Raw genomic sequence first — 27130 nt, forward strand, 5'->3', positions numbered from 1 at the left:
GAGCATCCAACTTCAGCTCAGGTCATGATCTCACAGTTTGTGAGCTCGAGCCCTGCATTGGGCTCTGTGCAGCCAGCTTGGAGCCTGGAGCCTGTTTTGGATTCTCTTGTCTCCCTCTCTGCCCTTCTCCCGCTCACGCTGTCTCTCTGTCAAAAATAAACATTAAAAAAATAATAATACAAATTTATACCAAATTACAAAATGACTTAAAATTAAGGAAAACAAACTTTACCTAGCTCAAACATACCATACACAACAGTGCCTACGTTGGGTTACCAATAAGCAATTCTAAGAGAACATAATGTAATCTAACAGGAAAAGATGAATATCTAAATTTTGAGAGTAAGTATAAATAAAATGAATTCGTAGGGCACTTGGGAGGCTCAGTGAGTTAAGCATCTGGCTTAGGTCATGATCACACACTTCCGTGTATTCAAGCCCCTTGTTGGGCTCTGCACTGACAGTGCACAGCCTGCTTGGGGTTTTTGGTCTCTCTCTCTGCCCCTGCCCCAGTCACGCTGTCCCTGTACCTCTCAAGATAAATCAATAAACTTTAAATACACAAATCAATAATTGGTAAAACTATTCCTTCAAGTAAAACTACTCCTTCCTATCATATAATCTGAGTGGTAGATTTCCCTGTTAATAAAACTTTGCCTTGTTTAAAACCATTTTATTTATTTACTTATTCACTAAGTTATCTCTAAACCCAACATGGGGCTCCAACTCAAAACCCCAAGATTAAGAGTTGCATGCTCTACTGACTGAGCCAGCCAGGCACCCCTGAAGCCTCGCCTTTTGACTAAGAACTAAGGAAACAGGCAAGCTGGTGGAAATGGTGCCTGGTTTTAAATGGGAATGGCTGACAGCAGGACACAAGGAATACAATGTACGTTGTAAGGAAATGCAAAACAAGTAGTAAGGGAACAACAACAAAACAATGTGTTGTTAGAATTTGAAAATACCCAATTTAATTAAAGCCACTTCTGCTGTTTCTCAAAAGCTAAGCACTTAATTAAATGGACACATGCCTCCTTCTAACATCAAATGTGCTGACATGCAGCATATTTTATGAAAAAAAGTGCCAGTGAATATTTAGTTAGAAAAATTTAAGTCACTGCCAAGTGGACAGGTGACTTTTAAGCTCTAGTTACTGCTTCGCTACCCACTGTAATTATTTTAAAGGTTGGACTTGCCATGATTTTTTTTTTATTATTGGTGATGTTTTGAGGTAACTGTTGCTCAAAACATTTTGATATTTTTAAAAAAAAAATAAATGGGTCATTCTTTTTTTTAACGTAAAAATAAATGGATCGTTCTTAAGGGATACCATTCAAGTTCACTTTCTACCCTAAAATGTTGTATTTTTTTTGACAGAAAATATTCTTATGATATGAATAGATTTAAAAAAAATAGATTTAAAAAAAAAGGAACCATCAAAAAAATTATGACATGGAATGTTACCAGACGAAGTTAAAGTTTTGTGGATGGCCTCTGAATGAGGAATTTAAAAATCTAGACCAGCAGGGCACCTGGGTGGCTCAGTGTGTTAAGTATCCAACTTTATCTCAGGTCATGATCTCACGGTTCATGAGTTCGAGCCTCGCATCAGGCCCTGTGCTGACAGCTCAAAGCCTGGAACCTGCTTCGGATTATGTGTCTCCCTCACCCTCTCTGCCCCACCCCACTTGTGCTCTGTCTCTCTCTCTCAAAAATAAATAAACATTCAAAAACAATCTAGACCAGCATTTCTACTCTGACACTACGTAACCATGTCTGCTTAGCCCAGTATTCTGAGCTTCCTGTGTCTCAGTCTCTCCAACTGTAAAAGGAGGCCCCGGATTAGGCTCTTAAAAGAGATTTTTACACAACAGCTATGGTAAACTTAATACACAAACACTGATCTAACACAGTGCTCCGAGAACCCTTGTAAGGTGCCTATGGTAGTTCCTTGGGGGTAGAATTCACTATTGCCTCTGTACTTAAGAATTTTTTTAAGAAGACAATGGAAAAGACTTAGGCCTCAGTTATATGTATATTCTGAAACTGGCCTCAAAATCTCTCTTAATTATCACATCTTTTCAGACAAAGGAGTATCTCTAAAGATAAGGTAACTAGGCTGATTAAAGAGGAGGCACATTAAAGTTGAGCCTGCCCAGAGTACAGTCGATGTCCTGATCAGGACACTGGCTGCCTTCACTCTCTGAGGTGTCTAGCATCTTCCTTACCTTCTTTACCCGATTTGTGGAAAAGGACCTTAAGACCAAGAAATACAAACCAAAGGAAAAATTCCCTTGTTTTTCCCTTTGCCTCTTTCCCACCATTTTAATGAAGATGGAAACCCACCCCTAGCCGTCAATCTTGGCCATCCTTTAGAACCTTGACATACATGCTCACGGCTAATCAATTTTCCTGTTACTGTTACTTTTCAGCCCCTGAGTTTTGAAAGCAAGAAAAGTTACACCTTGAAAGTGGAAGGAGCCAATCCTCACCTAGAGATGCGTTTTCTGAACCTAGGCCCATTTCAGGACACAACAACAGTGCACATCAGTGTGGAAGATGTGGATGAGCCCCCCATATTTGAACCTGGCTTTTATTTTGTGGAGGTTCCTGAGGATGTGGCAATTGGAACAACCATACAGATCATTTCTGCCAAGGACCCAGATGTGACCAACAACTCAATCAGGTTTTTCCACAGATTTCACCTTTCCTACATTTTCTAGCATTTTTTCCCTTTGCTTCTTCTGAAGACTCTCCTTAGTTCTTCCTGTTTAAATAACACGGCCTTTTCACGTTATTTAGAAGTATTATGTTGGCAACTCACTGTCAATTGGTTTAGCAAAAAGCACACGTGTACGCACACACACACACCTTAGTTTTCAATCATGGCCCTAGTGACATTTTGAGATGGATTCTTTGTTGTCATGGGCTGTTCTGTGCATGGTACAATGTTTAGCAACATCTCTGGCCTCTACCCACTAAATGCCAGTAGCACCCCTGAGTTGCAACAACCTAAAATGTCCCCACGTTTACCAATGTCCCAGGAGGAAGGGGTGGGGAGGTCAAAAGCATCCTCAGTGAGAACTACCAAATCACATAAAGCACAGACAGACACAGAGATTACCAAAACATTAAAAAAAAAAAAAAAAAAAACCTGTCAAATCTTAGGGCACCTGAGTGGCTCAGTTGGTGAAGATCTGACTTCAGCTCAGGTCATAATCCCACAGCTCGTGAGTTTGAGCCCCACATCAGGCTCTATGCAGACAACTCAGAGCCTAGGGCCTGTTTCAGATTCTGTGTCTCGCTCTCTCTTTGCCCTCCCTGCTCATTCTCTCTCTCTCTCTCTCTCTCTCTCTCTCTCTCTCAAAAATAAACATTAAAAAACAGTTCTTTAATTGTCAAATCTTAGTGAGGAATACAAAAGTGATCATCGCACACTCTTTCAATTTTTAGGAACATTTTTCTACTTTAAAAAGATTAGAAAAAAAGTATACTATATATATTTCCACACACTATAGAAAAAACATAGAAACTACTCCTGTCCAAGGCTTCAATCCCATGTAGAGTGGCCAGACAGGGCTTTCTATTTCAAGCCTTCAGATCAGTCTCTCCAAAGTGTGTTCTGAACTTAAAGATTCCAATCAAGATGCTTCCCCATCAAGGGGCAGAGGAGAGCGGCTCCTATAGCCATGGCCATTTCCTCCCATCAATTCTGGAACCAAAGTACAAACAGCTGGTGGACAGGTTGACACCTCAACCTTCCAGAGCAACTGCCAAGCCTCTGAAGCTCAACACAAAAGATCAGGATTCCAAGGCTGTTTGAGGCCATCTGTCACATTCATTGTGGAAGCCACATGGTAAAACGGATCTGGGGCTTTGGTGCACGCAGACAACACATTTTAAATGCACCCAATTTATCAAATGCCTTTTCTATCATGGGTACTTCCTTCACCTAGTGCTATTTTGTATTTAAAATGTGCTTTTTCAGTTCAACGAGGACAGTTCTCTCCTGAGAATAACTATAGTGGGGGAAATCTGCTTCGTCTAACCAATTAGTAAACATTTCACATTTTCAGGCATTACAGAAATGGCTAAAATGATTTTGCTTGAATTCTGATCTCTGATTGTTAGAAGCCAACTAATCTTTCTAGTATAAATTATACCAACTTTATAGAAGTGATATTTCAACCTTAAACTTTTTAAATGTATGATAGGAAGGAAAAAGTTAGTGAAACTATATTATCCCCAACAGAAATGATACATAATAACCATAACATAAATGAAACAAATTCTGTAAATTCCTATTTTCAGAAGGCAAGAATACACACATATATATTATATCTATCATATATTAGAGATAAAATAATATATCATAGATATAATATATGTATCTTCTAATCAATTAGTTAACCTACTCATGTTAGGGAAGATACTGTGAGGAAAGCTTCAGAGAATAAAACTTTATGGGGGGAAGGGAGAAGTAAAAGAAACACAAGCTTGAAAATATCAGAGCCCATTTCTAAAATAGTCCATCAGAAGACCCAGTGGATACTTCTGCATCTTCTTTTTGGATTCTAACTCTGGACTTCCACATGGTTAGCACTGGAAATTTGACTGTTAGACAAGTCACACTGCTAAATGACAAGCAAAAGGGACTGAATGGAGTCAGAAAACACACACCCTAGAGTGTACGTGCAGTATTCAAGACTGAAGTCATGATCTTAAGACATATGTAGAATGAAAGCAAGATACCAACAGGCCTACATCCACTACTGCCATGGAGCAGTGAGGCATACACAATTAAGAAACCCTGTCTGGCTAACAGAAAATGCTGCTTCAGATGACTGGCCTTTGAAAACCATCAGTAGGGGTGCCTGTGTGGCTCAGTCGGTTAAGCATCCGACTTCGGCTCAGGTCATGATCTCGCGGTTTGTGGGTTCAAGCCCCGCGTCAGGCTCTGTGCTAACAGCTCAGAGCCTGGAGCCTGTTTCAAATTCTGTGTCTCCTTCGCTCTCTGCCCCTCCTCTGCTCATGCTCTGTCTCTCTCTGTCTCTCAATAATAAATAAACGTTAAAAAAAAAAAAGAAAAGAAAAAGAAAAAGAAAACCATCAGTGGGTCAGCATCAGGAAGGTAGATAATGGAGAGGCTTTCTATTCCAATAGATCCCAGTCAGGAGGAATCCACGAGTGAATGAATAGGCCAGAGGCAGAGAGCAGGGTTCACTGGGCGTATTCTGGGGCAGCACTCTAGGTCCTGAGAGAGAAACTGGCAAGAACAGCCTGACGGCCACAGGCCTGGAGACAACAGATAAGCATTCAGGCAGAGGGGGCAAGGGATTCCACTTATCAGAACTGGGGGTAATTCTCCCTCTGCATTTTGGGTGCAAAGGAGAATTCATATTGCTAGCTTTAGGGTCCCTGACTCTTTGTACAGCCTCACAGCAGTAAAGAATGGTCCCTAAACTCAAGTAGAACATCAGGGGTCCTGGATTCTCAGACGAAAAAACACTTAAAATCAAATCTCTGGAGACAATTTAATAAACCCACTTGGAAATTACTGTCCTGTTATCTTTCCCCAAATTGTTCATTTTATCCTTATTTTTTCCTATAGAAGTTATTTTCTTTTAAAATAATTTGCATGTTATATGCACCTTGGCTAATTCATCTTCTACATTTTTATTAAAATTAATGAGATTTATATTCCTAAAAAGAAAACACATATTAAATTGCCCTAAAATCAATATATCACCTGAAGTTAAAATGTTATAGATAAAAGGCCATTTAATTTTTTAAAAAGATTGTTAGGACTTTTATAATCTCCTTTCTAGAAAGTCTATGGCACGTTCAGGCATATAAACTGGTCGTGATTTACTAGTAAATCCCAAAACTAAATCTCAATATTTAGTTACATATACATGAAAAACATAATGTTTAGTATCTCCTAAACAATTTAGGATCTCCTAAATTTTTTAATAAATGCTACAGGCACTTCTGGCAAACAGGAAACTGAACCATTTGGCAACTGAAATAGACTTCTGCTGGTATGGAAACAGCCTGCTCTCCTGTCCTCTCCTACGGGGGGGGGGGGGGGGGCAGGCTGTGTGTGTGTGTGTGTGTGTGTGTGTGGATTTAGCAAGCCTGCCCATTGACGCCCTACCTTCAAATCGCTCCCAAATTCCGAGTGTGCCCTCAGCCAAGCCATTAAGCAGGGAGCCCAACAAACACTAGTTATTGTTCACTGAAGGCTGTTTTGTCTGTGTATATTATGCCTATTCTGCCCATAATAGGTGAGAATATTACGGTTAGAGAAAGGAAAACCACCTACATAATTCACTAGTGTGTCCCAATGTCCCCATTTTCCATCTGTACCGACACCTTTAATTTGTTCTCCTGCCTCCTGAAAACTGGCCCAGCGTCCCATCCAGAGCAGGGAATGCTACTGCTGCCGCAATTCAGTAGCTTCTGCTTTGGGAAATCGGAGGGGGGTTCCACCTGCTGAGGGAGGCTTCTCTGAGGCGAGCTTGCGGTGCTTCTGCTCAGTGTGTCACCAGGCAGTAGTACCGTCAGGGTTCTGTCAGTTACTTCTATCGCTCCATCTCCTACACTGTCTGTGACATTTGCTGTGGCGCTGTAGGTCTGAGTGTAGAAAGCTGGCGCATCATAGAGGCCGGGGGCTGCCTCGGCACTGTGCCTACCGCTTGGAGAGCCGCCACCAGGGTTATGGCTCTGTGGGCTGAATGGCTGACTGAAGAAAAGACTGTCATGAGCCAACCAGTACTTTTTTCCAAAGACAAATTCAACTCTTAAAATAGTGAACTTTAAAACTACATCACTAATTACACCTAGAAAAGAAACGCTCCAATTAATTTTAAGTGAAATTTTTAGGCATTGTTGTTCTTTATTAAGAAGTCAATAGTTTGCTATCATGGCTTAATCTGTCTTCACGAAGAGAGAAGGCCGTGTTCCCTTAAAGAATTTCCTACGTTCCATGTGCAGTAAGGCGGAATGGTGTGGTGGTTAGCAGGAACCGGAAACCAAACTGCCCAGGTTTGATTTCAATCTTGAGCAAGTGACTTGACCAATCCAAGCCTCAGTTTCCCTACCTATAAAATCAAGACACTGTACCTACCTCTTACGGATACTGTAAGTATTAAATGAGCCAATATATGTAAGGTGTATAAAGCAGTGCCTGGCTACAGTAAGTGTTCATTAAATAGGGTCAGAAGCAGAGAAAGGCATTAATGTACTTCCTTAAATTTCCCAACTCTTGGAGAATTATAACTGAAATGATTCCAACTTCTCCAGCCCTTAGTGGTCACCTTTCCCTTTAATTCATAATCTCTGAGCAGCCATTCTGAATTCCTACAGAAAAAAAATACGTCTTTGGAAGAAAACATTTTACCAAATAATACATATACATGACATAATACATACATACATGTGTATGTGTGTGTGCATATATACATATCTACACCCTTGTACATATGTGAAACAGTTTTACCATCAATATTTACCCTCATAGCAGTCTGGCATGCATATGTTCTATTTCATTTTCTTTCAACGCTAGTCTGAAAAACAATGCACTAGAGAAACTTATCACTCCCATCAAAATGGCAGTTCCCCAGTTTCCACAACTTTAAGATATACACTGTAATCGCTGAGAACTCTAAATAGAATTCTGAACCCAATATATTACAGTAGTTTTATATGTACATATATAAACATATATGTGCTACCTTTTCAAATTATTAGCTGTTTAACTGTATGAAAGTGACTTAACTTCTCTTAGTTTTCTTTTCTGCTAATTGAGAGAATACCTACCTCCTAGAGATTTTATAAGAATTTTAAAAGAAGCTATAAAATATCTGGCATTCCATAAATGGCAGCTATTATAATTACTCACCATTACCAAGGACTACACAGATTCTCAAGAATGGTTCTCAATCATGGCGACATATTATGGAGGGTTTTAAACATACAGATGTCTGAGTCTCCCTCCACACTAACTGAATCTCCCAAAATAGGGACCACGTGAAAGAACACAAAGGGTCAGACTGCCAAATCAGGTTCAACAGGAATTATGGAGTAACCAGGTAAATAATAATTCAAAGGATACAGACAATAGCAAACTATGAGGCAAGCATTCTGTCCTTAGAGAGGTCTGAAACCGTCAGGTAAATATCCTTCTTTTCCTGTGTAAGGATGAATTTTGGTCCACACTGAACATGAAAGATAAAAGCAATGAAGTGCACTGCCTGAACAAGAATGGAGCCATTTGGGTTATGGAACATCTGCTTTGTATATACCATTAATTATATAACTCACATGATATCTTCTAACAAGTTATGCCCCATAAATTCATAAATTCCAAGTTTATTTACATGATGCAACCTAGTCAAACCTCGTTCGCCCTACTAAAAATACTGCATGAATAAGGGCTCTCCTAGCTATTAAATACTATCACTGTGTATGTCAGCAGATCAGTCATTAGCATGTTTACAAAGGACCTAATGCAAAATCCTTCCTTCTCGATAGGTGATACTAATTATAGGGACTGGAAACACTATAACTTTTCCAGTTCCAATCTAGCATTTCAAAAACTTAAATAAATAAAATTCATTTTGAACAAAGACATGCAGAGATTGATACTCAGAATGTCCCAAAAGCCTTAGGGCAGTATTAAGATTTAAAAAGCTGAAATGGATCTTTAATTGGCTTAAAACTGCCCTAAGCCTTGGTACCCTGTTTTATTTCAACTTATGAATGAGAAAATTCAAGCAGTAATACTCTGTTGTTGGTTTTTTATGGGTTTTTTTTTGGGGGGGGGGTGTTGGTGGGGGATTGTATCTGGACATGATAAAAACAGCAAATGCAGTCTTCCAAGTGTCCATAACTCAGAACTCGTTGCACCATGTTTCACACAGTATGCACTCAGTTCTCTCATGAAATATGCTGTAGTATATTTATCCAAATAAAGCAACGTATTTCATCTGTGTTTTTGCAGATATTCCATTGACAGAAGCAGTGACCCTGGAAGATTCTTCTACGTTGACATTACAACAGGTGCCCTAATGACTGCAAGACCCCTTGATCGGGAGGAGTTTTCTTGGCATAATATCACTGTCCTTGCTATGGAAATGAGTAAGTAACACAATAAATTGATCTCCATAATGTGACAAAATATAAGCATTGTAGAATGTAGACATTTCTAGAGCTTGTTGGAACAAGCATCACATTCTTTATGGGAAGAGACGGAAATTATGGTTTATACAAGTAAGTGAATGCATTTAGTTCAAATACTTACTGAGTATCTCCGATATACCTAGTCCTGTGCTAGAGATTAAAAACTAAATAAATAAAAAATAAAAAATAAAAAGCAAGACACTACACAAAAGCAATACCAAAAATAGCATCCTTAAATCAAGGAGCTAGACTTCTATATGGAGAAAGGGACAATTCCTGAGAAACCTAAAAGGCTTTGAATCCTTAATAAGACTGGAATGCACACAAATAGTATGGTCGGGGGCAAGAATTTCTGTCCCCTTCAACGGTCCTTACAGCTGGACTAAGAATCAAATTGACATGAGACAGATTAACAAGAGAAAATCTAATTTAACAGGTGTATATACAGGGAATCCACACAGACATAAAAATTCCAAAGACAGGCACAATGAACTATACCTGTCATTCTGAACTACAGAGAAGGGGGTAGGAGTTTGGAATTTCAAAGGAAAGGAATGCACTTTACAGGACTATAAGAAGAGCAAATGTTTAGTAATCAGAGGCTAGCCTGATGGGTCACTCAAATAAAATCTGTTGATAACCCTTATTCTGGGAAAAGTTCCCAATTTAGATTCTTCTCTGTGGGTTAAGGGAGGGACAAAAGTCTGTTTTGAACCCACAGGGCTTCAAGTCCTTCAGCTCAAAATAATCCACATGCAAGAGCGGCACATGGGTAGGGGGGGAAGGGGGTTGCTGTCCTTAAGTATAAAATATTATTACTGGATGAAAGGCAGCATTTATAACATATCACCCTTACTATGCACATACATACACACAAACATGGATACAAAGATTTGAGACAACTTGCACTAAAAGGCAGATTTATGGGGCGCCTGAGTGGCTCAGTCAGTTAGGCATCTGACTCTTGATCTTGGCTCAGGTCATGATCTCACAGTTCATGAGTTCGATTCCTGTATCAGGCTCTGCGCTAACAGCACAGAGCCCGCTTGGGATTCTCTCTCTCATGCTCTCTCTCCCCTTCCCCCACTCATGCTCGCTCACTCTCAAAAATAAACATTAAAGAAAGTAATAAAAGGCAGATTTATGAACATAAGTGTAAAAATGGAAAACTACTAAAAACTAGATTAACATCTTGGTGATGGTAAAAGTTCAGGGAAATGCAGACCCTGAGGTACTGGCAGAATTATGTACAGCCATTCAGAGAGGCAAATGGGCAGTTACGCTTCGAATTAAGATTATCAAAAATATTCACAGTCTTTTTCCTCAAGAATTCTACTTATAATAACCCTCTTAAAGAAATAATCATAGATACCAACAAAAACCCATGCACCAAATGTCTACCGCAGTGTTATTTTAACATAGGGGGGAAAGTGGGAAATACCTAAAAGTCTAATAATACTAGTCTAAGTAAATTGTTATAACCACATAGTAAAATGAGATTATCAGCAGATATTAATATACATGTCTTCAAAGCATATTTCAATGACACAGGATAATACTTCCCTGAAAGTTCTAAATTCAACTTTTTAATTTTGCTTAATTGCAGTCTATGCATGTGTGTGTATGTTTCCATACTTTCAGACACATATGTAACATTACATATATAATGGATACAGCCGGTGGTGGGGTTGTAGATCATATCTACCCTGATTTTTTTTTTTTGTATTTTCATGATTCCTTCTATAAACAAGTACCATGGTTATAATGGAAAAAAATTTAAGTATGTCAGCACTTTTGGTAAATAGGCAACAGAAATATTTAAGGGGAAAATATAGCAGAGCATAGGTATTTGGGGGAAAGAAAGGAAAAAAAAGAATAAGGCATTCTGAGATTTCATAAAATTATTTAGGAAGAATAATTTATGTGTCTTATAATTTCTATTTTGTCTTCCTGGGATGTGGCCAAAACAAAAAAGGACAGCAGGGACATTCCTGGGGCTGTGAAATTGTCCTTGTGTGCCACTGCCAAGCAAAAGACAGGCCAAAAAGACACACTCCCCCGTGAGTGATTGTGAGTAACTTCTCCTGCCCCGGCTAAAGATACAGATTCGGTGTGTGTTTGATCCTGTAATATCTCCTTAGTCCCTAAGCAGAAATAAATGTGCAGTGTTATCTGGACTCCTGCGAATAGCTTGAAACCTTCTGAAATATAATTCGATGATTATTCCATAGGAACTGATTACTCCACAGGAATCAAGCCAAGAATGCCACAGAGTATACATCCAATTAGAAATGGGCTGTTTTCAAGCCCAGAATACAGAACTCACCTGTCTTTAACTCCAGAACCTGAAGCGTGAGCCTCTTTTTAAGATGCGTTTTACATACCCGCCACCCCCTCGGAGTCAGACTCTTCTCCTCAACCTCCTGACGTCACACGCTCTCTCAGACACACCCCTTGTTTGCCCAGGCGCCTACGTTCTGACCGCACTCTTACTAGGCAGCACACACACCCTGCATTTATCTTGCCATCTTCACGTTCTTTACTCATTCCTTTAAAAAGACGGACTGACAAGGTGAAAACCTATTCCAGCAAAGAGCCACCTTCTTGGACTGCTGACCCCTCACCTTTGGTCTTCTTTGTGTTCTCTTTAGACAACCCTTCCCAGGTTGGAAGTGTTTCCGTCACAATCAAAGTCTTAGATGTGAATGACAATGCTCCAGAATTCCCCAGATTCTATGAAGCTTTTGTATGTGAAAATGCCAAAGCAGGGCAGGTAAGGCAGTCTGTGTGGTGTGTATGTTGGTTAACCTCCAACAAATAAAAAGAACCATTACTGGGGCGCCTGGGTGGCTCGGTCGGTTAAGCGTCCGACTTCGGCTCAGGTCATGATCTCACGGTATGTGGGTTTGAGCCCCGCGTCGGGCTCTGTGCTGACTGCTCAGAGCCTGGAGCCTGTTTCAGATTCTGTGTCTTCCTCTCTCTCTGCCCCTCCCCTGTTCATGCTCTGTCTCTGTCTCAAAAATAAATGTTAAAAAAATTTTTAAAAAAAAAGAACCATTACAGATAACCAAATGTGCCCTCAAAGAAATTGAGACTCCAGAAACTAGCAGTTTACAAGAGTCCCCAACTTCTGTGCATCATGCCGCACCAGTCTGTTAGGAAAAGCATGTGGAGCCCCCAATGCATTTTATGACCTAAACAATGCTTTGATGGTAGCCTGATTCACAGGCTGGCCTGAACTTATCTACCCATCTTGTGACTCAACAGTATAGTACCGACTACAGGAACATGTGCTCTGGGTCCTGGGAGCGAGGGACCATGAAGACCAGAAGAGTCCTCTTTTCCTCAGTTGAGCACTAACAGCTGAAAATATCTGCAGTAGGGAAGGTTTATTTTTATATCTTTCCATCTCCCTTTCTTAACTTCTGACAACGGGCACCTTGTTGGGGGACTGCCTGCCCTATTCTCAGAATGCTTTGTTACCTAGAATACCTACACTCTCTCTCCTCCCTCAATTAAAACACCATTTTCTTAATGTTCATGTCACATAAATTTTGAGAGGAAAGGAACCTGAAGGAACAAGTTTCTACCAATTTGAGACAGCCATAGTTCTATAATCTGTAGAGACATATTTGTACCTTCTTTTAAAATATGCTTTTAAATGTAAATGAATAATTTGGTCGATCAAATTCTAAGTGGTGTAACTGAGAAACATCCAGAACTCTGCTTGGAGTAGCCATGTAGTCATGCGTGCAATGGGCTACTGCCCACCCTGTGCCCACCCTTCTGTACCTCAGAGCACAGGCCATGTCCCTGCTTCCGTAAGATGCTTTCTTGTCTACCTATAACCCAGCAGACCCCCTAATAGTCCTAATTTCTTCTTCCAAAGTATATTCTATGGTCCTGCGGGTTCTGGTGGTGAGGCAAATGGGTCAGTATAGTTTTAATATGAAACTTATGAGTCTATGAAGCACATATCTACAAGGCAAGGACTCATGCTTTGGTACTTCAGGTCTTCTGGCTGAAATGCAGACTTTGCTTTCACTTCTACACCTGGAAAGTGGCACCTTGCTGCACAAACTGACGAGTGTGTACAACCAAAACTGCTATCGGCGTCCGTACTCACCAAAGATTGAGTCCACACGTCTCCACCATTCTCACTCAAAAGTGATTCACATTCTCCACAGGGAAAAAAAATGCCCTATAATGATTCTGATCTAAATCATCTCATCCATTGTTTCTTAAAACTCAGTGTAATGGTCTATAGCACTCCTAAAAATTTTTTTCAACAAGTCTAGGATAATTTTACTTCCACATATATTGAATTTCTAGGAAGACTTGAAACATTACACAGCTAATAAAAGTTACAATGCTGACTTTACAGTGTAACAAATGATCTGTGTTATTATAAGTAAAGAGAGAAAGTATCAAAACTACCTGTATACGCTCGCTCGCTGGCAGTTATATAAAGTTATGACTACATGTGAACAAAGACTGGTGGAGGCAGGATACAAAAACAGCAAGTTACTGTGCTGTGGTAATTGAGTTTTGAGTGAGAAGGTCTGGACCTTGATTTTAATAATTTCTTTTATATTATAATATAAAAATTTCATATATAGCCTATGAAGTATAATATATAAAATTGTATTGTCTAAAATTTTACCATGACAAATGTATAATACACAACAAAGCTAATTACTAATCTCTATTACAAAGAACATGACTAGCAGCACAGCAAATTAACCTCTTCTCCCCCAGGAAATGATGTACTGACTTTCTTAAAGGTCTTCAGAATAGAAGTTGTATTCTGACAGCTCAATAGCACTTCAACTACCTCTCTTATTTTTGGAGCACACACATATATCTCCCATTTCTACATTTCTAAATACATCTTTTAATGGCCTGTTAGTCCTTTGAAACCCAATTTAGTTGTGACTTCAAGTTCAGGTCATGAGCCACAAGTCTGTCATATTTATCATCTTTAGCCCAAGACACTGAAAGTCCTACCCCTTGATTTTGGCTCTGGGACATGTTTTGAAGATTTTTCAAAAGCACACAGCTCGGTAGGCATGTCTGGCGTATAAAGAACCAGGCCTTCTTGTGTTAGAGGCGTCGGGTAGTCGTCAGCTGTGTGTCCGCCGAGGCGGGATATGTGCTTTCCTCCTCGCAAGCAGCCAGGAAGGAGGCCCACAAAGAAATCAGACAACATGCCTGATGCTGGCTAAAGGCAGAATGAAACCAGCTAAGCAGAATATTGCATGGCAAGTGGGGATGAGAAGGAAATCTGACCCGTCAGGATAGTGGAGGGCAGGAGAGCAGGCCACTATGTTCCCAACTGCTACAGATAACCAAATTTGCCACCAAAGAAATTTAGCCTCCAGAAACTAACCCAGCAAGGCAGTGTCTTTGCTCACTCATTCTTTAGAAGTCCAATCATGGACCAGTCCTATACCTCAGGGCCCTCATCTCACCAATATATTTATGATTTCACAGGTCAGATATTCTGAAATGATTTACCCAACTATGTTTGCCAAATTATATATAATCAACCATTTATAACATTCAGTAAGAGGTATGTTTTGTTAAAAAAGAGAGAGAGAGAGAGATTCTGTCTTTATGTGTTTGGCACTGTGGGAAAGATGGAAAATACAGGATTTGTCTCAGTAGGGATAGGGTGGTAGTGTGGCCCTCATACGTGAGCAGAACTGACACTAGGCTATGCCATGGGGCAAGTTCATCTCTCAGTGCTCAATCAACCTCTCTCCTTTATGCAACTCCATTCCTTCAACCTTTAGGTTCAAAAGAGGCCCGCTGCCAGTTGGGTTTGCAGGAGGCATATCCAAAAGTGGAGTTCTGGTATAAGATGTTTATTAAGGAATGCCCTTGGGACCAATGCCTGTAGAAGAGGACAACTTTGCAGGACTAGGCAAAATGAGAAGTCCAGCTGTGATGCAGACCCACTACAAGGCTTGCATGACTTCAAAGAGCTCTAGAACTAGTTTGCCCAAGTTTAGACGGGATGGTCAGGCTTTTACACTACTACATCAGTCATTTGCCATGGGCTTCCCTGGAAGGATGTGGTAAGTGTGGGTAGGTGACTCTCAGCAAATGAGACAATCCTCAAAGAGACTGACAAATCTGGGGCGTCAAATCCTTCATTGAAGGGGAATCTGAACAACGCAGTGTCCACCAGAAGGCCCCCAGCTGGGAGCCTCCCTCTCTTGTTATTTAACCTTCAGTATACTGAGGGGTAGCATTACCTCCCTTAATTTACAGAGGAAGAAATATAGACTAATAAGCAAGCCGACCTGGGCCCGCCAACTGACCCTTGATGCTCTGGTTTCTACCCTGGCAGAGAAGCATAACCCGTTTTAAACAGCAGGAAGGTCAAGTCTACAGGTTCAGGCCCAAGATGGGTGGGAGGTATCTGTGGCATTGGTTGGTAGAGGAAACACATAGGAAGGTGACCATCCATTCAACACTTTTTCTGTATCTCTCCCAGTTGGCCTGATGCTTTTTCAATTGCATATTCTGCACTGCTTTCTTAGTAGCTTTTTTACCATGGCCTTTATAACCCTCCTAGCAACCTACTACTTTGAAAAGCACTATGGAAAAGGCAAAGTTTAGGCCAAAGAGCTCAAAAGAAAGCCATCCCTTCTTTTGTTCTCCTCACCCCCAAACCCTGCTTCTGACGCCAGTCTGTTCCACATATCCCACCCGAGATCTTGCGCTCTCCACGTTTCCTAGCTCCCCTTCCAGCCAACCAAAAGCAACTGCCCTGTGACCCATCCCCTCCCAGCTGTGTTCCATTAACCTGACACAGTAGATGTTGACGTGTCTATTTCTCTTCTAGGTATTGGTCATTTTTCAATAGAGGCTTCTCAAAGATAGCAATTTGACCCCGAAATATGAACCCAAATGGTGAGGTTAAGTAGGTGAAGTAGAAGAATGGAAAACAGAAACAAGCAGGGCCTTGTGGCATCCCAGTGTTCTTATCCAGTCTTCTCTTTAGACTGCTTAAAAACACTGGTGTTGGTGTGAGAATTTGTTATGCTGATGCCTAACCCCTGAAGTATTCAGGTAACATTCACTATGTGCCAAATATGTACTCAGGCCCAATAATAAAGACCAAAATTCAATCTTGAGTGGTGTGATGCCATGGAAAGTTTCCAGGTAAGTTTCAGGATGCCTTTCTCATTAGGTAAAACAACCCACTATCGGATTTTAGGGCCTGGGATCTCATGGGGTCCTGACGATTTTTCTTCTGACTCTGACTCACATGATTCCATGTCACCCCCTCAGCTGATCCAGACAGTGAGTGCTGTGGACCTAGACGACCCACACAGTGGTCAGCACTTCTACTACAGCTTGGCTCCCGAGGCTGCTAACAACCCCAACTTCACCATTCGGGACAACCAAGGTAACCAGGTGGATAGGTGGCCACCAATGCTCTTCTAGCTTGGGCTGGAGACTTCTGTTTACTCTACCATGCAAACATTGTCACGCCAAAGGTCACCTGCTCTTTAGCAGCAGCAAAGACATTAATGCTCATTTGCAGTGTCTTTTAAAGTTTTGTTTCAAAACATCAAAGAAAAAAAGAATGTCCTCTGCTGATTCTGAAACTTTCAGTTAGTTGACAAATGTTTGAGAGCTGCCTCTGTGTGACACACTGTGCCAGGCACACAGGCAAAAGCCTTCCTTCTTTCCCACAGATAACAGCCATGTGTGTATGTTCTATAACTATGGGGGAAATCTGAGAAAGATAGAAATTGAACTAGACAAAGAGAGAAACCTGAGGGAACATGTCTGGGCAAGCATCAAAGGGGATGACAGTAAAGAGCTCCCAGAACAAAAGGGAGACAAAGCCTAAGATAACAAAGGACAAATATAGGATCACAAAGAGTAGTCTGAGCACTGAAACAACTTTATTACTTTAGAATGGTTTAAAAAGAAAGAGTCAGGTGGGGTTTCCTATTCTAGAAACCATTCCCCACTACAACTTAGCTGGAATGGAATTCTAGACCCCTCTTTTCCAGTAAGCACTCTGATCAGCTAGGAAATTTGTAAACCTAGCACATTCTTCATCGGGCACAGGTGGGAAAAGGAGGGGCTTCTGTTCCCCAGCCAGATGATTTTCAAAGGAGATCAGAAAAAAAATTTTTAAACTGTCAAGTGAACTCCTTCAGTTACTAACTCTGCTACTTTCTGTCTGACCTTGCGGAGAGAGATCGTCACTTCTCTGGGCTCTACTAGCCTCATTTTTATTCCAATTATAAAATATTAATTGTCACTGTATAACAATCTAAACAAAGGGTAACAAAAAGTCATGACTAGGCCTGCCTGGTCTTAGTCTCAAACACCAATTATTTGAGACTTAAAGTATTAATTCCACCCCCCATCATATTCTGCCATTAAAACTTAAGACTATTAAACCTGTTTTCTTTTACGTGGAAAATGTTCCTCCAAGTCTTTCCTTTAACCTTCTACATGTTATCATAAAATCACTCTAACAATTCTGGAAGGAAGGGTAATATAAATCATAACAACAGAAGTACTACAATTAAACATCCCAACATTTTTATTGGATCAAAGTTTGAAGTATTCATTTATCTGCTTCACAGGGAAATCCTTCCTACAAAAAGTGATTTTAGCCCCCTTAGGACTGGTTTTACAGCGGAAACCCTGGGGTTGGGAGGATGACACATCACACTGTTTCTCCAAATTTTCAGTGAAATGTCACTCTGTTCTTTCACTCTATTTGTCAGATTCAGTACGGAAACAATATGCAGCAAAATGCTGCAACTTTCTTAAAGATGACTTTGGACACCAATTCATGGAGCCAATACTTTAAAAAGAAAAGCTACTGGAACATGATGACTATAAAAGAAATGACTCATTACTTGGAAGGTTTTCCAAAATGAAAGTCAGCACATCTTCAATAGAAAGAACGAACTCTTAATTTCCTCATAACAATTATCCCATGAGTACCTTTTACTAAGGCTCATGAAAAATTGAACATCTGATTTGGTGGATCCGCTGTCAGGACTCCAACTCTCGTGCCCTACACATGATATCCTTTTATAAACACAACAGGCACTACCTCAAGTAGTGCCTTTTTAATCCCCAAAGCATTATTAAGAGGACTGTGTGTGTATAACAATTTGCAGTTTCAAACGTATTTTCCCATACTTTGCTTTATTTGATATTTTTAATAATCTTCTAAGGTTTCAAGGAAGTTACTAATCCCTCTGATTCTCACTGTCTCATTTGATAGATAAGAAAGCAAACGGCCCAAGATTAGAAACTGAGTAGGCTAAGTGTATTTCACTGGTGTGAAGTGTATTTTCCTGGAGTCAGAGAAAGACAGAAATCGTATGTTTTTACTCATATGTCGAACTTGAGAAACTTAACAGAAGACCATGGAGGAAGGGAAGGGGAAAAAATAGTTACAGACAGAGGGAGAGGGAGGTAAACCATGAGAGACTCTTAAATACAGAGAACAAACTAAGAATTGATGGGGGGATGGGGGAAGAGGGAAAAATCGATGATGGGCATTGAGGAGGGCCCTTGTTGGGATGAGCACCAAGTGTTGTATGTAAGCGATGAATCATGGGAATCTGCCCCAAAACCAAGACCACACTGTATACACTGTATGTCAGCCAACTTGACAATAAATTATGTTGCAAACAAAATAATAAAGTAAGTAAGCATTTAGAGTAGAACTAGAATTTGGGAACGGTTTCAGAAAAAAAAAATGTTTTGTGTCACCTTGGAAACAAATATTGCCTCCAAATGGGTTACTAAAGCCCTAATTATCATGTTCAACAAAATCTTCGCAAGTGGCTACTATATGCCAGACCCCTTCTAAGACTACACTTAGCAACACAATGCTCTGATCTTTTTTATTTAACTGTAAATAATTCTAAGATCAAGAAACATGTTGTGTAAGTAGGCATGATATAATACTTTTATGAAATTCATCTCTGGTCAAGCTTTCTACAAGTCTTACAACCTAGCCTTGATTAAACTGAAAAATAAAAAACAAAACAGAATTCTGTGTGAAAAAAAACTTGGTTTCTGGAAACACAAAATTAACACTGTGAAAAAGAATTAATAATACTTAGCTACAAAATCTGGACAAACAGAAAAGTAGGGGGGCTGTAGACAGAGATACTAATTAATCCTCAGGTTGGCAACGAGTTGCTATATTCCTCCACTGAGAAGGAAATAAAAGAGGAAAGGGGCCTGTACCAAGGCAGGAAGGGATTTCCACTGGCTGGATAATTTTCTAGAGTTAGTATCACTAAACTAAATTAGTAGTTACACAGCACAATAGAAGAAATGTTTATGTGGAGTCAGAGAGACCAGAGTTCAAATCCCAGCTCTGCTACTAAGTAACTTTGAACAAATTATATAATCTCTCTAGGCCTTAACCCATCCACTGTAAAAGGGTCAGATTATCACTATCTCATCAAATGTGAAAATTAAATGAGATACTGCGTATAAAGACTAAGTATTTGCACATGAGCACTCAGTAAACCGTAACTGCTACCATGAAAAGGCAAGGCAAGGAAGAAGTGAAAGAGCTAACGAAGGATAATGTGTTCATCAGAATAGGCTAGCCTATGCTGCAGCAACAAATGACACCAAACTTTCAATGGCTTAACACAACTAAAGTTAATTTCTTGCTCACATGAGGCTGATCGTGGGTGTGAGCAACGAGGACAGCTGTCCACGTAGCTCGGTGTCCCAGGCTGCCTGGATCTCCACCTTAAACGTTCTTGCATAACGCCACGCCAAGGCAAGAGAACACAGAGACACGCATACCACCTGCTACATGCTTCTGCCTGGAAGTGACAGCAATCACTTTCGCCCATTTATCGTTATCAAAAGCAAATCCTGTAGGGGCGCCTGGGTGGCGCAGTCGGTTGGGCGTCCGACTTCGGCCAGGTCACGATCTCGCGGTCCGTGAGTTCGAGCCCCGCTTCGGGCTCTGGGCTGATGGCTCAGAACCTGGAGCCTATTTCGGATTCTGTGTCTCCCTCTCTCTCTGCCCCTCCCCTGTTCATGCTCTGTCTCTCTCTGTTCCAAAAATAAATAAACATTTAAAAAAAAAAAAAAAAAAAGCAAATCCTGTAGACGTGCCAAAATTTAAGAGGGTAGAAAAATATAATCCTTCATTATGTCCAAGAAGGGAAAGAGAACCAGAAATATTGGTATTAATAATGTTCACTTTGGTCAGGCTCTCAGAATTTTTGTGTAGTTCTAGACTCTTCCCGGTGAAATGTAAAACACATCCAGAGGACCATCTCCACGTCGATATTAGCTTTGAGAGTCACTGCCTACATGTCCTACCACACCTCTCAAACTTTTCTTCTACTGAAAATAATCTGAACTTTGCAAAAAAAGACATGACTTACGATGCAAACCCACTCGAGGAAACGTGAAAACACAGATTAAAAAAATAAAAGATCCCAAAACACTACATTAGGCAAATATAAATATAAATACACTCACACACACCACCTTTGTGGAAACACCTCATATAATTTTGCTAATCCCCTTTAAAACTGGAGGAAAAAAAACTAATATTGCTGACCAGGTACGAATTTTCACCACATTCATATTGTATAAACTCAGACCACCAAGAAGGGGGGAGATAACAGGGTGTATCAATCATGTGATTAGGGGATTTCAAGTAAGCTTCTGCTAAATGAGCAGGTTCTTCAGAAAGCACAGGAGGAGGTGGTGACTGCGTTTAAGAGACATAAAAGAAAATAGAAGACGTGAATTCCAGCCAAAATGGCAAAAATAAGCAATCTGCCACAGCCAAGAAGGCTCGTCAGCGTTCTTTTCCTGGAGGCACGAAGCAGCCCTGTGGCCTTGGAAACCTGCTGAGCGGGAACAAACAGGGACCACAAGTGGCCAATGATTGTTCGTTTATATCAAGCTTTCACAGGAACATTTCAGTTAGATCTGAAGTCTAACAGTTCGCCCTGGGCACTTTATGTCACAAAGGGTACAACAGACTCTCAAAAAGGGTTTCTCTCCTAGGCCTCAGGGTTTTGCCTAGAAGCAAGCAAAAATCCAATGTGTCTGAATTCAAATGCTGATCCACACAAACCAGGAGTGGCTGCAGCTAAATGCCTCCAGGAAATGTGCGACCGTCCCTCGCTGCCCATCCCACATCCCATCCCTGCGCTCTCGCTTTCCTCATCCCAAGAAGTTAATTCACTCGTCGGTTCTTCCATTTTCTTCTTTCCTCCCACTATCCCTCTCCCCATTTTTCAATCCTGGAATCCCTGTCTTCTTCAGATAACACTGCCCGGATTCTCACCAGGAGGTCTGGCTTCCGGCAGCAGGAGCAGAGTGTGTTTTACCTGCCCATCCTGATAGCAGACAGCGGGCAGCCGGTACTGAGCAGCACGGGCACGCTGACCATCCAGGTGTGCGGCTGTGACGACGACGGCCATGTCCTGTCCTGCAGCCCCGAGGCCTACATGCTCCCGGTCAGTTTGAGCCGGGGCGCCCTCATCGCCATCCTGGCCTGCATCTTCGTCCTCCTAGGTGAGCAAGCGGCTCCCTTCTATTCTGTGGGGTCCCGCAAGTGCCTATTTCGCCATCATTCTAACACAGCTGTTCAGACCCGGTCTTCTACACCAGGCTTGGTGAAAAGGTGACAGAGGGAGGCCGGGAAAAAAGAAAGAAACCAAAGATAGTCCCTTCCTTCAAGGAACGCGTGGCCTCTTTGGCCGGATCAAAGCACATCTGTTTCTCTGGCATCTACTCTGGGCCAGGATACCTTTCCATGTGCTGGGATTGATAAAACACACATGTCTGTCTTCACAAAGCTTACTTCAGAACAAAGCAAGCTCATTTTGACACCACAAAATCAACATGACAATTTGGGGCGGGATACAAGAAACCCCTCTTCTAACCCCTTCATTTCAAATAAATAGGAGCTAAATCACAAAAGGATAGTGATGGGCCCAAGGCCAATTGTCAGAGGCAGAGCCAGAAGCGAAATGCAGCCCAACCCTACACTGTGTATCTCTGTATCTGGGCTGTAAAGGCTCTTCTCCTAAATGTTCCTTCTCAACTTCTGGAGGCGGTGTTACAGAGAAGAGGGACAGGGTATCCTGAGGGGACAGGAGACAAGGGTAGGTGTCATTTTAAACAAGGTGGTCAGGGGCCCCTGGATGGCTCAGTCTGTTAAGCGTCAGACTCTTGATTTCAGCTCAGGTCAGGATCTCCCGGTTCATGGGTTCGAGTTCCACACGGCGTTCTGCGCTGACAGCACAGAGCCTGCTGGGGATTCTCTCTCTCCCTCTCTCTGCTCCTCCCCCCCCCCCCCACACACATGCTTTCTCTCTCTCTCTCTCTCCTTCTCAAAATAAATAAACTTCAAACAAGGTGGTCAGGGCGGGCCTCACTGTAAAGGAGACCTTTGAGCGGAGACCTGAAAGAAGTGACAGGGTGAACCCCATGGGCGTCTGGGAGAACAAGCTCTCTGGGGGCATTAGCACCCCTCCGAGGCACCGCGGCCATCTAAGGAGGAGCAGAGACTACACAGGGCCCACGGGGCCGGTGTGCCACTGCTGCTGAAATACAAAGATGCAATGACAGGCTAGTGGGAGAGCACCAGCGAGACAGAACCCTTTATTCCTCCTCTCAAATCATACAGTGAGGCTGCTACCCACCTCCCTTGCGTATCAGGCGACCGGGGCAATTCTTTTTCAACTCAACACTCAAAAACAAACAACAAAACACCTAAACTAACTCTGGAAACCACAGAAGCATCTGTACATATATCCCAACTCTTCTGATTGAATTACTTCATTGCACACGTTTTGCTTAGAAAAAAAGCAGACACAGAAGAGAGTAATATTATTCAACGTGAAAGAACTCCTAGCGTTCTATGAGGAAAAAGAGCACAGCCCTGCGGATTTAAGTGAGAATAGACATTCAGAAATCCACATAACCCCTTGATCCCAGGTTTACCTATACACCACGAGACTGAGTCAGACCAGAGAAAGAAGGTTCTACGGCAAAATATCAGCACCTGTTTGAATTTCTAGGTCAGTCTATGGAATATGCTTCTCACAAAACATTTACAAATACAACATGTGGTTTGACTGTGTTGTTTTAGTTCAGTGCTATATGAAGGGAGAAGTAATATAAATAACTAACCTTTCTAAGTCCTCAGATCCCCGGATCAGAGAGAACTGTTTGGTTTCTGCTCTCTGTCTGCATTGACAAATAACACCTTCCTGCAATTCCTTGATTGTCCGTAAGATGGCATTGGGAGTCCTTGAGTGCAGAACAGGATAAACTACAAGAGGCCTTTGAAGGAACTTGCTCCTAGGAGAAATTTCCAAATTGGCTGTCCCTACTTCTATGTTTGGAAAATGTCTGCATTATAAGTTCACCCTTGTCCACAAAGAGTAGAAAAAGCCATCATTACGGAAAGACCGATTTCAAAAGACTGGCACAGAGAGGCTCTCAAGCTAGAAATGGTGTGCAAGGAGCAATTTATATTGTGCTTCCCAAGCCCATTATGCGTTACCTTTTGAATTGTACAGAATAAATAGACAGCTTTCAGGAGCTAAACTGAGCAGAGCTATGCAACTTTATTTACAATCCTCACAGTTTTAGGCACTCTTATTTCTAAGAATGCACATCCTACATTAAATATAATTCATAAAACTGAGTAAGATTCAATTGCAGTGGATCTGTCAACAAAATACACTTTGTGGACAATTAAATATAATTTTGACTTTACAGGATTTTTTTTCATGTCTCCGGTATGTATCTACTTCCTAGAAAATCTCATAGGCCCTTTGGACTGTGCCTATAATACTTAAAGAAAAAAAACACCCCTAGAACGGACTCTCTTCTGTCCGGGGAGCCTTTCAGTTGAATAGGACCATGTTTCCCAGAATCTGATTTTCAGGGCATTATCCAATGCTTGTTATTTAAATCAGATCACCTAAAAAATAAGATATTTTACCTTATTTTGTAAGATATATGTAAGATTTCTATACAACAAATACAAGACGGACAGGTCTATAAGCTGCCTAATTCTCTATCTTCAGAATTCTTTCCAGAAGATATTCAAAGACTTTTCTAATTTTGCTTCCTAGCATTTTCTAAACTACCACACTAGCATCCCAATGTAATCTATGTGAAGGTTTTCCAGTCCCCTAGGAAGAATTACTTGGCCCTGCTTCCGTGTTCTCTTTGCAACACTTAGAACCCTCTGATAGGCCTTATCACTGCCTGACTTGCATTAACCATCAGTGCCCACAACCTCCTTAGATTACAAGTTTTAAGAGCAAAAATCATCAGTGTTGTTTCTCTTTTGCTTTGCACAGTGCCTAAAACAATATTTGAGTTTAGTAACCGTTTACTGAACCCCACAAACAGAGCATGTTCACACAGAATCCCATTTATCCAGCCTGCATCCATCCAGATCACGCCCCAGCCTCCCACACCCAGTTTAAGCCCCTACTTGTTTAGGGCCTTGTTAGTCCACTTCTCTGAAACCACACAATCCGGTAGTCCATGAGCTGTATTCCGGCACACACAGAAAACACACGAGAATATATCATTGTTTCCTGGGTGTGCATTCTGTCACCCAAGCTATTTGGGAAAATATTAGGTACGAACGTTATTAAATGCAATTTACGGAAAGCACCTTCTACATTCAAATTTTTTTTTTCAACTTTTTTTTTTTTATTTTTATTTTTGGGACAGAGAGAGACAGAGCATGAACGGGGGAGGGGCAGAGAGAGAGGGAGACACAGAATCGGAAACAGGCTCCAGGCTCTGAGCCATCAGCCCAGAGCCCGACGCGGGGCTCGAACCCACGGACCGCGAGATCGTGACCTGGCTGAAGTCGGACGCTCAACCGACTGTGCCACCCAGGCGCCCCTACATTCAAATTTTTTAAATCGTTACTGTGAATTTTTTTGTCAGTTCATAATCTTACTGGGCATACAACCAAATTCCACTTTTGTCCCCCTTGGTAAACTGCAGTTTTATTTTGCAATGTTGTCAAGCTGTTACTGTTCACGAGCTGCAACAAAGCGTATCAGGGGGAAAAAAAAAATCAATAGCAGTTCTACGGCTAAAACCCCAACACACTTCCTGGAAAACATTTCCAGTCACAGAGATAAACAGTTCAATGGGATTATCTCTCTCTCTCTCTCTCTCCCCTTTAAACCCCAGGGAACACATCCTGGAAAAAAATACGTTTGTTGGGATAAAATTTTCTCCAAATCTGCAAGGGCACATCTAACAGCGTGGTGCTTCTTTGAGAACATGATGAATTATATAAAATGTCACTGCTCATTCCCTCCCTTCCACGAACATCACTGGAGCCAGAGTCCCCACCACCGCCTTAATGGAAGGCTGTCTGAAGAATCAGAGTTTATTGGAAAACAGCCGTCACTTATACTTGTTTTTTGAAAGAGGTATAAAAAGACTAAGACTTGGATTCACACTTAGCCTATGTCTACATGCATACGTATTAGTGTATGATATTTACACAGCAGGATCCTATTTAGATACTAATGTTAAAAAAAAAAAAAAAAAGGCCGTATTCCACCTACATAGTAAGATTTCCCCGTTATAATCTGAGAAATGTATACTGTCCTGATCCCTGGCATAGGTTCTATGGCGGGCCACAAGGCTCTGTGCTTAGTTAACGGGATTGTACTTTGGGTGTCTGGCTGGACACATACCCCCACACAATTTCGAAGCAAAAAGCTAATGCAACGAGACTTCATACACAACTTCCCCTAAGTGGACCGCTTGGAAAAAATAGAAGGCTTCGTGTGCCTACACAACCTGCCCTACAGAACGGGTGAGGACGAGGCCGACCCTGTGGTTTAACGTGTCCAAACGCGGTCCCTGAGCTCACAGCCCAAAGAACTCTCCCGGTACCTGTGGTCGATCATGAATATTTCGAGCCACGGCACACACAGCCAGGTCTCCCGGGTAAATATCCTGTCGTCTTTGTTTCCGGCAGTGCTGGTGCTGCTCATTTTGTCCATGAGGAGGCACCGGAAACAGCCGTACATCATCGACGACGAGGAGAACATCCACGAGAACATCGTCCGCTACGACGACGAGGGCGGCGGCGAGGAAGACACCGAGGCCTTCGACATCGCGGCCATGTGGAACCCGCGGGAGGCGCAGGGGGGAGGCGCCCCCAAGACGCGGCAGGACATGCTGCCCGAGATCGAGAGCCTCTCCCGCTACGTGCCTCAGACGTGCGCCGTGAGCAGCACGGTCCACAGCTACGTGCTGGCCAAGCTCTACGAGGCCGACATGGACCTGTGGGCCCCGCCCTTCGACTCCCTCCAGACGTACATGTTCGAGGGGGACGGCTCCGTGGCCGGGTCGCTGAGCTCCCTGCAGTCGGCCACGTCGGACTCGGAGCAGAGCTTCGACTTCCTGACGGACTGGGGGCCCCGCTTCCGGAAGCTGGCGGAGCTCTACGGGGCGTCGGAGGGGCCCGCGCCCCTGTGGTGACGGAAGCCGGGAGGCAGGCGCGCGTCCAAACCCAGACGTTCTCGGCGGACGCTCGCCGTGGGCGCCGCCAACCGCACGAGCAATACTGTGCTGGAGAGCGAGAAGGGGGTGAGCGGCGAAGAGAGCTCTCTCTGGATCAGCTTTACTTGGTTACCTTAAGTTAAGTAATCAAAAGGAAACACAGGAAGAGGGGGGCAGTAACTCCAATTACCTTTCTTTTCTTTTTCCTTTTTTCGTTTCAATTTTTTGTGACACTGTCTGCCAGGGCTTGGAGCCCAAGGTTAAGTTCTGGCGAGCTTGGCTTTTCTCTGCCACGCGCCAAGGCCTTGGTCCCTTGGCCACCGCTGAGAGTTTCTGGTCTTGCATACACAGGTGGCGAGTGAAAGAAAGTCTGACTCCTCATATCCTT

The 27130-nt window shown here is 42.0% G+C and overlaps 1 protein-coding gene across 5 annotated transcripts in view; it reads left to right on the forward strand.

Moving 5' to 3' along the window:
* The window catches only part of CDH20 (cadherin 20), a 206646-nt gene extending 179786 nt beyond the window's left edge, over window positions 1–26860 (forward strand). For 3 of the 5 annotated variants that reach the window (XM_023242055.2, XM_023242056.2, XM_003995232.6), the window contains 6 exons: window positions 2433–2686; window positions 9005–9141; window positions 11835–11956; window positions 16486–16603; window positions 21499–21750; window positions 26216–26860. In XM_023242055.2, the coding sequence (XP_023097823.1) occupies window positions 2433–2686; window positions 9005–9141; window positions 11835–11956; window positions 16486–16603; window positions 21499–21750; window positions 26216–26721 (1389 nt within the window). In that variant the 3' untranslated portion in view covers window positions 26722–26860. Of the gene's footprint in view, window positions 1–2432; window positions 2687–9004; window positions 9142–11834; window positions 11957–16485; window positions 16604–17948; window positions 18614–21498; window positions 21751–25413; window positions 25584–26215 lie in introns of those variants that run through there. The other 2 variants (XM_023242057.2, XM_023242058.2) reach the window with 2 other exon arrangements.
* Window positions 26861–27130: the final 270 nt, after the last annotated feature.

The sequence above is a fragment of the Felis catus genome, chromosome D3, assembly GCF_018350175.1.
Source record: "Felis catus isolate Fca126 chromosome D3, F.catus_Fca126_mat1.0, whole genome shotgun sequence".
In the NCBI taxonomy this organism is placed as follows: Eukaryota; Metazoa; Chordata; class Mammalia; order Carnivora; family Felidae; genus Felis; species Felis catus.